General features: G+C 46.8%; 1 protein-coding gene across 1 annotated transcript; it reads left to right on the top strand.

Annotated features, from left to right (window-relative positions):
* Nucleotides 1–7,282: 7,282 nt before the first annotated feature.
* On the top strand, nucleotides 7,283–10,949 carry ETHE1 (ethylmalonic encephalopathy 1). Its single transcript, XM_011997688.1, has 3 exons — nucleotides 7,283–7,414; nucleotides 9,669–9,758; nucleotides 10,621–10,949. Exons 1-3 carry the CDS (start codon nucleotides 7,354–7,356, stop codon nucleotides 10,806–10,808), a joined length of 339 nt encoding a protein of 112 aa, XP_011853078.1. The 5' UTR covers nucleotides 7,283–7,353; the 3' UTR covers nucleotides 10,809–10,949.

The following is a 10,949-nucleotide window of genomic DNA, read 5'->3' as shown; positions in this document are numbered from 1 at the left end:
CTTACTCTGTCACCCAGGCTGGAGTGCAGTGGCGCGATCTTGGCTCACTGCAGCCTCCGCTTCCCGGGTTCAAGCAATTCTCCTGCCTCAGCCTCCCGAGTAGCTGGGATTACAGACATGCACCACCACTCCTGGTTAATTTTTGTACTTTTAGTATCGATGGGGTTTCACCGTGTTCACCAGGCTGGTCTCAAATTCCTGACCTCAAGTGATCCGCCTGCTTCGGCTTCCCAAAGTGCTGGGATTACAGGCATCAGTCACTGTGCTCAGCCTCCAGGGTGTTAACTTTTGAAGCTTCCTGACATGCTGTCTTCTAAAATATTCCACATTCTGGATGTGTTCAACTGTTTTCTCATGGTGTGTCATTTAACTTATCCTACTAAAACTTTTCTTTCCTATGAACTGAAGTAGATTGTAGATATTTTTGTTTTAGTTAATAATAATAGGCTGGACACAGTGGTTCACACCTATAATCCCAGGACTTTGGGAGGTTGCGGTGGGAGGATAGTTTGAGCCCAGGAATTTGAGACCAGCCTGGGCAACATTGCAAGACCCTGTCTCTGCAAAAAATTAAAAACAAATTAGCCAGGCATGGTGGTGTGCCTATAGTCCCAGCTACTGGAAAGGCTGGTGTGGGAGGATTGCTTGAGCCTGGGAGTTCCAGGCTTCAGTGAGCCATGATCGTGCCACTGTACTCCAGCCTGGGTACAGTGTGAGGCCATGTCTCAAAAAAATGCATTATGTACATATATAATATAAAAAAATATAATATATATACAAAATATAACTATATGTATAAAATATATATTTTATATATATATATATTATATATTATATATATATTTTCCCCCCCGAGATGGAGTCTCACTGTGTTGCCCAGGCTGGAGTAAAGTGGCGTGATCTTGGCTCACTGCAACTTCTGCCTCCCCGGTTCACACAATTCTCCTGCCTCAGCCTCCTGAGTAGCTGGGATTACAGGTGCACACCACCACACCTGGCTAATTTTTTGTATTTTTAGTAGAGATGGTGTTTCACTATGTTGGCCAGACTGGTCTCGAACTCCTGACCTTGTGATCCGCCTGCCTCAGCCTCCCAAAGTGCTGGGATTACAGGCGTGAGCCACCGCGCCTGGCCGCATTTAATACATTTAACCTACTAAACATCATAGGTTAGTCTAGTCTACCTTAAAGTGCTCAGAACATTTACATTAGCCTACAGTTGGGCAAACTCGTCTAACACAAAGCCTATTTTATACAAGAGTGTTGAATATCTCATGTAATGTATTGAATACTGTATTGAAAGTGAAAAACAGAATGACTGTATGGGTGCATGGAATATGATTTCTATTGAAAGCATATCACTTTTGGCTGGGTGCAGTGGCTCACGCCTGTAATCCCAGCACACTGGGAGGCTGAGATGGGAGGACTGCTTGAGGCCAGGAGTTCAAGACCAGGCTGGTCAACATAGTGAGAGCCCGTCTCTACTGAAAAAAAGAAATAAAATGTATCACTTTCACACTATTGTAAAGTCAAAAAATTGTAAGTCATCGAGTGCATCACACCTGTAATCCCAACACTTTGGGAGGCCAGTGTGGGCAAAAATTAGCTAGGCACAGTGGTACATGCCTGTAATCCCAGCTACGCAGAAGGCTGAGGCACAAGAATCACTTCAACCCAGGAGTCCGAGGTTGCAGTGAGCCGAGATCATGCCAATGCGCTCTGCAGCCTGGGCGACAGAGACAGACTCTGTCTGGGGGAAAAAAAAAAAAAAAAAAAAGCCAGGCCTGGTGGCTGGCTCACACCTGTAATCCCAGCACTTTGGGAGACCAAGGCGGGCAGATCATTTGAGGTCAGAAATTTGAGACCAGCCTGGCCAACATGGTGAAACTCCATCTCTACTAAAAAGACAAAAATTAGCCAGGCATGGTGGTGGGTGCCTGTAATCCCAGCTACTTGGGAGGCTGAGGCAGGAGAATTGCTTGAACCCGGGAGGCGGAGGTTGCAGTGAGCTGAGATCACACCACTGCACTCCAGCCTGGGTGACAGAGTGAGACTGTTTACAAAAAAATAAAAATAAAAATAAATCTTAAGTCAGACCATCATAAGTCAAGGACCACATGTATACCAAGGGTTGAGCCACAGGGTACGTGTAGATTTAGCTTTAGTAGAAACTGCCCAGTAGTTTTCTGTGTACTCTTCCACCGTGGTGTATGACAGTTTCAGTTGCTTCAAATCAATCTTTCATTCCAGCCATTCTGATGTTGTGTAGTGGCGTCCTATTGTGGTTTTACTTTTATTTCCTTGATGACAGATGAAGTTGGGCACCTTTTAATGTGTTTGTTCCATCTGGGCACCCTCTTTTGCAAAGTGTTTTTTTCAAGTCTTTGCTAATTTTTCTATTAGAGAGTCCATCTTATTGATCTGTAGGTGATCTTTATATATTCTGGATCCAAGAACTTTGTTGGATCCAGTACAACTCCTTTACCTGTGGTTTCACTTTCTGTGGTTTCAGTTATCTGTGGTCAACCATAGCCTGAAGATATTCAATGGAAAATTCCAGAGATAAACAATTAGTAAGTTTTAAATTGTACATCGTTCTGAGTAGCATTATAAAATCTCACACCATCCCACTCAGGACATGAATTATCCCTATGTCCAGTGTATCCATGCTGTATAGGAGTATGTTACCTGCTTGTTAATCACTTAGTAGCCTTCTTGGTTATCAGATAAAGAAAACCATAGTATTGGCCAGTCACAGTGGCTCATGCCTGTAATCCCAGCATTTGGGAGCCTGAGGCGGGTGAATCACCTGAGGTCAGGAGCTCAAGATGTGCCTGACCAACATGGTGAAACCCCATCTCTACTAAAAAAAATACAAAAATTATCTGGGCATGGTGGTGGGCGCCTGTAATCCCAGCTACTTGAGAGGCTGAGGTAGGAGAATCGCTTGAACCTGGGAGGGGGAGGTTGCAGTGAGCCGAGATCATGCCATTGCACTCCAGCCTGGGTGACAGAGCCAGACTCTGTCTCAAACAAAACAAAACAAAACATAGTATTTATAGGGTTTGCACTATCTCAGGTTTCAGATATCCACTGGGGTCTTGAAGGTATCCCCTGCAGATAAGGAAGGACTAGTGTTTATGTTTGTAAATATCATTTCTCACTCTAAGGACCACTTTTTTCACTATCTTTTTTTTTTTTTTTTTTTGAGACAGACTCTTGCTCAGTCGCCCAGGCTGGAGTGCAGGGGCGCGATCCCGGCTCACTGCAAGCTCCACCTCCTGGGTTCATGCCATTCTCCTGCCTCAGCCTCCCGAATAGCTGGGACTACAGGCGCCCACCACTATGCCCGGCTAATTTGTTTTGTATTTTTAGTAGAGATGGGGTTTCACCGTGTTGGCCAGGATGGTCTCGATCTCTTGACCTCGTGATCTGCCCGTCTTGGTCTCCCAAAGTGCTGGGATTACAGGCGTGAGCCACCGCGCCCGGCCCTTTTTTTTTTTAAGGTGGAGTTTCACTCTTGTCATCCAGGCTGGAGTACAATGGTGCAATCTTGGCTCACTGCAACCTCTGCCTCCCGGATTCAAGCAATTCTCCTGCCTCAGCCTCACAAGTAGCTGGGATTACAAGCATGTGCCACCACGCCTGGCTAATTTTTGTATTTTTAGTAGAGATGGGGTTTCACCACATTGCCCGGAGTGGTCTTCAACTCCTGACCTCAGGTAATCTGCCCGCCTTGGCCTCCCAAAGTACTGGGATTACAGGTGTGAGCCACTGTGCCCAGCCACTACTGCCTATTTTGTATTTTAAAAGTGTAAAATATTATTGAATTTTATTTCAACAGTATTGCTTTTAATGACTGTTGAGTATTTCATTTTTATATTAGTGTGCTTACCTTTTTAAAATTGATTTGTAAGATCTGTTTGTATATTAAGTATATTGACCACTGTGTGGTATGTATATGTTACAAATATATTTTCCCTGCATATTGGTTCTCTTCAGATTTTGTTTATGGTGTTGCTGCCATTCAGAAACTTCTGACTGATCTTTTCCTTAATGATTTATCACTTTAGATGTTGCATTTGAATATCCCTTCTGTATTAGTCTGTTCTCACGCTGCTAATAAAGACATACGTGAAGGCCGGGCGCAGTGGCTCACGCCTGTAATCCCAGCACTTTGGGAGGCCAAGGCGGGCGGATCACGCAGTCAGGAGTTTAAGACTAGCCTGACCAACGTGGTGAAACTCCATCTCTACTAAAAACACAAAAATTAGCCAGGTGTGGTGGTACAAATCTGAAATTCCAGCGACTCAGGAGGCTTAGGCAGGAGAATCGCTTGAACCGAGGAGGTGGGGTTGTAGTGAGCCAAGATTGTGCCACTGCACTGCAGCCTGGGCAACAGAGCGAGACTCTGTCTCAAAAAAAAATAAAAAAAAAACATACCCAAGACTGGGTCATTTATAAAGAAAAAGGGGTTTAATGGGCTCACAGTTCCACATGGCTTGGGAGGCCTCCCAATCATGGTGGAAGGCAAAGAAGGAGCAAAGGTACTGCTTACATGGCAGCAGGCAAGAGATCGTGTGCAGGGGAACTGCCCTTTGTAAGATCATCAGATCACGTGAGAGTTATTCACTATCATGAGAAAAACCCACCCCCATGATTTAATTACCTCCCACCAGGTTCCTCCCACAACCCGTGGGGATTATGGTAGCTACAATTCAAGATGAGATTTGGGTGGGGACACAGCCAAACCATATTCTACTTTGGTCCCCACCCAAATCTCATGTCCTCACATTTCAAAACCAATCATACCTTCCCAACAGTCCCCCAGAGTCTCAACTCATTTCAGCATTAACTCAAAAGTCCACAGTCCAAAGTCTTATCTGAGGCTGGGCATGGTGGCTCACCTGTTATCCCAGGACTTTGGGAGGCCAAGGCAGGCAGATCACCTGAGGTCAGGAGTTCAAGACCAGCCTGGCCAAAATAGTAAAACCCTGTCTATACTAAAAATACAAAACTTAGCCAGGCATGGGGGCACACGCCTGTAGTCTCAACTACTCGGGAGGCTGAGGCACAAGACTTGATTGAATCTGGGAGGCAGAGGTTGCAGTGAGCCACGATCGCACCACCCCACCCCAGCCTGGGTGACATAACAAGATTCTGTCTCTGAAAAAAAAAAAAAAAACCAACAAAATAAAGTTTCATCTGAGACAAGGCAAGTCTCTCCCACCTATGGGCCTGTAAAATCAAAAGCAAGTTTAGTTACTTCCTAGATACAATGGGGTACAGAGATTGGGTAAACACATCCATTCCAAATGGAAGAAATTGGCCAAAATGAAGGGACTACAGGCTCCATGCAAGTCCTAAATCCAGTGGGGCAGTCAAAGCTTAAAGCTCCAAAAAGATCTTTGACTCCGTGTCTTACATCCAGGTCACACTGATACAAGAGGTGGATTCCCATGGTCTTGGGCAGCTCTGCCCCTCTGGCTTTGCAGGGTACAGCCCCTCTTCTGGCTGCTTTCACGGGCTGATGTGGAGTATCTGTGGCTTTTCCAGGCACATGGTGCAAGTTGTCGGTGGATCGACCATTCTGGGATCTGGAGGGCGATGGCCCTCTTCTCACAGCTCCACTAGGGGCAGTGCCCCAGTGGGGACTCTGGTGGCTCCCACTCCACATTTCCCTTTTGCACTGCCCTAGCAGAGGTTCCCTATGAAGGCTTCACCCCTGCAGCACACCTCTGCATGGACGTCCAGGCATTTCCATACAGCCTCTCAAATCTAGGTGGAGGTTCCCAAACCTCTGTTCTTGACTTCTGCTCACCAGCAGGCCCAGCACCATGTGTAAGCCACCAAGACTTGGGGCTTGCACCCTCTGAAGCAATGCCCTGAGCTGTACTTGGCCCCTTTTAGCCCCAGCTGGGATGCAGGGCACCAAGTCCTGAGATTGCACAAAACAGCAAGGCCGTGGGCCCTGCCCATGTAACCATTTTTTCTCCTAGTTCTCTGGGCTTGTGATGGGAGAGGCTGCTGTGAAAACCTCTGACGTGTCCTGGAGACATTTTTCCGATTGTCTTGGTGATTAACATTTGGCTCCTCGTGACTTATGCAAATTTCTGCAGCAGGCTTGAATTTTTCCTCAGAAAATGGGTTTTTCTTTTCTATCACATTGTCAGGCTGCAAATTTTCCAAACATTTATGCTCTGTTTCCCTTTTAAACATAGGCTCCAATTCCAAACCATATCTTTGTGAATACATAAAACTGAAATGAATGCTTTTAACAGCACTCAGGTCACCTCTTGAATGCTTTCCTGCTGAGAAATTTCTTCTACTAGGTACCCTAAATCATCTATCTCAAGTTCAGAGTTCCACAGATCTCAAGGGCAGGGGCAGAATGCTGCCAGTCTCTTTGCTAACACATAACAAAAGTGACCTTTATCCCAGTTCCCAAAAAGTTCCTCATCTCCATCTAAGACCATGTCAGGTTGGACTTCATTGTCCATATCACTCTCAGCATGTTGGTCAAAGCCATTCAACAAGTCTCTAGGAAGTTCCAAACTTTCCCACATTCTTTTATCTTCTGAGCCTTCCAAACTGTTCAAACCTCTGCATGTTACCCAGTTCCAAAGTCACATTTTCACGTCTCCTCATAGCAGCACTTCACTCTACTAGTACCAATTTACTATATTAGTCTGTTCTCATGCTGCTAATAAAGACATCCCTGAGACTGGGTCATTTATAAAGAAAAAGAGGTTTAATGGACTCACAGTTCCACATGGCTGGGGAGGCCTCACAATCAGGGTAGAAGGCGAAGGAGGAGCAGAGAGCAAAGGCATGTCTTACACGGCAGCAGGCAAGAGAGCGTGTGCAGGGGAACCACCCTTTATAAAACCGTCAGATTTCATGAGACTTATTCACCATCACGAGACAACATGGGAGAAACCTGCCCCCTTTATTAAATTACCTCCCATGACATATGGGGATTATGGAACCTATAATTCAAGATGAGATTTGGGTGGGGACACAGCCAAACCATATCACCTTCCCAACCAGAGGTTATTGTATTTTTGTTGTTGTGTGTCACAGCTTTGTGGTTTTATTTTTCACACATTGAAATATTTAATCCACTTGGAGTTTACTCTGATAATATAAGATTAGAGCCTGGGAATCTAAATTTTTACCAAAATATGCATCTAGATAAGACCTTGGAGTAGGGTGGGGCTTTGGGGACCCGTTTCATCTTGAAGGATTCTTGGTGACTCTCTCTGTACTCTGCCACCCCTGCCAGGCCTTGGAGACCAGGGCCAGCCCTGGCCACACCCCAGGCTGTGTCACCTTCGTCCTGAATGACCACAGCATGGCCTTCACTGGAGATGCCCTGTTGATCCGTGGGTGTGGGCGGACAGACTTCCAGCAAGGTGACCAGCTCCTTTATCCAGCCCAAGATCTTCATATAGTTACATGTGTGTCAAGTGTTGAAGTATCTGTTATAAGAGTGAATGGATGGACATTAGACTTTTAGGAGGCTTCAGTATTAAATTCAAGGAGTTTCCCTGCTAGAGCAGTGGTCCCCAACCTTTTTGGCACCAAGGACTGGTTTTGTGGAAGTTAATTTTTCCATGGACCATGGCGGGGCTTGGGGATTCAAATGCGTTACATTTATTGTGCACTTTATTATTATTACATTGCAATAGATAATGAAATAATTATGTAACTAACCATCATGTAGAATCAGTGGGAGCCCTGAACTTGTTTTCCTACACTAGATGGTCCCATGTGGGAGAGATGGAAGATAGTGACAGATCATCAGGCATTAGATTCTCATAAGGAGAACATAACCTAGATCCCTCCCACGTGCAGTTCACAATAGGGTTCGTGCTCCTATGAGAATCTAATGTTGCCGTGGATCTGACAGGAGGCAGAGCTCAGGTGGTAATGGGAGCGATGGGGAGCAGCTGTAAATACAGATGAAGTTTTGCTCAGTCACCTGTCGCTCACCACTTTCTGCACAGCCCAGTTCCTAACAGACCACGGACCAGTACCCAGGGTTGAGGACCCCCATGCTAGAGTATGGGAAGAGTTAGATTCAGGGGCTTAGCTGTTGGGGGACAGTTAGATTCAGGGGTGTATTAGTTACCTATTTGAGCCTAGCTTGGGCAACATAGTGAGACTCCCTCTCTAAGAAACAAATATAGCTTAAAAAAAAAAAAAGAAGAAGAAAAGAAAAAAGAAGGGCTGGGTGTGGTGGCTCACGCCTGTAATCCCAGCACTTTGGGAGGCCAAGGCAGGTGGATCATGAGGTCAGGAGTTCAAGAAACCCCGTCTCTAAAAATACAAAAATTAACCGGCTGTGGTGGTGGGTGCCTATAGTCCCAGCTACTCAGGAGGCTGAGGCAGAGATTTGCTTGAACCCAGGAGGCGGAGGTTGCAGTGAGCTGAGATTGTGCCACCGCACTCCAGCCTGGGTGACAGAGCGAGACTCCATCTCAAAAAAAAAAAAAAGAGCGAGAGAGAAAAAAAGAAGTTGTTAGAGCCAGCGGTTTATTTGCCAGGGAGCAATGACCCATTTAGAGTCTAGCTGCTAGGGGCAGTTAGATTTAGGAGCTTCCCTGTGGAAAGGGAGTATAGTTTCAGAATCTCAGGGTTGGGCCATCCTTTGAGCATGTGTGACAATGTGGGGTTAACACTAAGCCTGGAATTTAGCTGCCTTGCAGGGAGAAGTGAGGCTGGATGAGAGGGAAAGACAGAAGCCATGATGAGATGGTCATGGGAAGCCACATCCCCAGGCGTCTTCCTCCCTCTTCCCTCTCTCCTTATCTCTGCATCTCAGTCTCTGTCTTTTTCTCTTCAAGGCCCCCAATCTTCCATTTATCCATTCGAAGTACAGTCAGGAAGCTGAAGGATTTAGGCTGAAGTGCAAGGTGGAAGAGAGGTTTGCTCCCTACTTAGGACTCAGAGCTGCTTGTGGGGACCATGGCGTCACACTCTCCTGGGCCTCATGTCTTCAGTTTCTTTCTTTTTTTCATTTTGTTGTTGTTTTTTTTCAGACACAGCCTCACTCTGTCTCCCAGGCTGGAGTGCAGTGGTGTGATCTTGACTCACTGCAACCTCCACCTCCCAGGTTCAAGCAATTCTCCTGCTTCAGCCTCCTGAATAGCTGGGATTACAGGCACCCATCACCACGCCTGGCTAATTTTTGTATTTTTAGTAGAGACAGGGTTTCACCATGTTGGCCAGGCTGGTCTTGAACTCCTGACCTCAGGTAGTCCACCTGCCTCAGCCTCCCAAAGTGCTAGGATTACAGGCATGAGCCACTGCACCTGGCTTTGTCTTCAGTGTCTTACCTTCTAGTCCACCTTCCTTGTTCAGAACCTTTACTTGACATCCCCTGGGTGACAGCCAAGGTCACAAATGACACTCTTTGGTGCTTCACGGTGTCATTCCAACCCTATTTACAGCCATGCTGAATTTCTCACCATTCCTCAATTCTTTGTACATGCTGTTCCATCTGCCTAGAATGCCTTTCCCTGTTCTCTACTTAGACAAAGGGATATTGGCAGGACATGAAGGAGATGCTTTAGCTATAGTGATTTTATCCTCTCACCCTTTTCTTGAAGGAAGGGGTTAGACAGAATCCTGTTGATCACTGACCTCTGATCTTTCCTTCCCCAGGCTGTGCCAAGACTTTGTACCACTCGGTCCATGAAAAGATCTTCACACTTCCAGGCGACTGTCTGATCTACCCTGCTCATGATTACCATGGTGAGGGCTTCCTGGAGGAGCTGGGATTACAGACCCATGCCTGTAATCCCAGCTGTTCGGGAGGTTGAGGCAGGAGAATTGCTTGAACCTGGGAGGTGGAGGTTGCAGTGAGCCAAGATCACACCACTGCACTCCAGCCTGGGAGACAGAGTGAGGCTCTGTCTCAAAAAAAAAAAAAAATAATAACTTTGAAAGGGGAGTGTAAATCTCTGTAATCCTTGTAGGGTATGAAGACTACCAGTCTCAGAAATTTCTCTGGGCAAAAAAAATTAAGTGTTTGAGGCTGGGCAAGGGGGCTCACACCTGTAATCCTAGCACTTTGGGAGGCTGAGGCAGGAGGCTCGTTTGAGCCCAGGAGTGAGTTCGAGACCAGCCTGAGTAACATGGCAAAACTCTGCCTCTACAAAATACAAAAAATTAGCCAGGCAGGGTGGCATGCTGCCAGGTACTTGAGAGGCTGTGGTAGGAGGATTGCTTGAGCCCAGGAGGTTGAGGCTGCAGTGAGCTATGATCATACCACTATATTCCAACCTGGGTGATATAGCAAGACCCTGTCTCAAAAAAAAAAAAAAAAAAAAGATAAAAGTGCTTGAGCCTGCTGTGTGTGGATGTAGAAACTATGTGACTGCCAGATGCCTGGAATTCTGCAGGGCATGGATTTTCCTGGGCCTTACTTGCGGAGCTTAGGGAACTGGGGAAAACTACATTTCCCATAGTTCCCATGGAGGAGGGAAAGCTATTTTAGGAATATTCTGGGAAGAACCCCTGCCAGAGAGGCACCCAAAGCCTCCTAGGGAATGTAGTTCTGAGAGGCCTGAGGCACTGGACTCCTTGACTTTCCTTCCCCTCCCTTGGCCACTAGGGTTCACAGTGTCCACCGTGGAGGAGGAGAGGACTCTGAACCCTCGGCTCACCCGCAGCTGTGAGGAGTTTGTCAAAATCATGGACAACCTGAACTTGCCTAAACCTCAGCAGATAGGTGAGCAGCTGGGGACCTGGGCTCCTCGGTATGAGAGAGGAGGGACTGGGAGCTTGGACTCCCGGATCTGAGGGAGGAGGGGCTGGGGGCCCGGGTCTGAGGGAGGAGGGGCTGGGGGCCTGGGCTCCTGGGTCTGAGGGAGGAGGGGCTGGGGGCCTGGGCTCCTGGGTCTGAGGGAGGAGGGGCTGGGGGCCTGGACTCCTGGGTCTGAG

Source organism: Mandrillus leucophaeus, unplaced genomic scaffold, assembly GCF_000951045.1.
Source record: "Mandrillus leucophaeus isolate KB7577 unplaced genomic scaffold, Mleu.le_1.0 Scaffold546, whole genome shotgun sequence".
NCBI classification, from domain to species: Eukaryota; Metazoa; Chordata; class Mammalia; order Primates; family Cercopithecidae; genus Mandrillus; species Mandrillus leucophaeus.
This window is presented reverse-complemented; position numbering and strand designations above follow the sequence as displayed.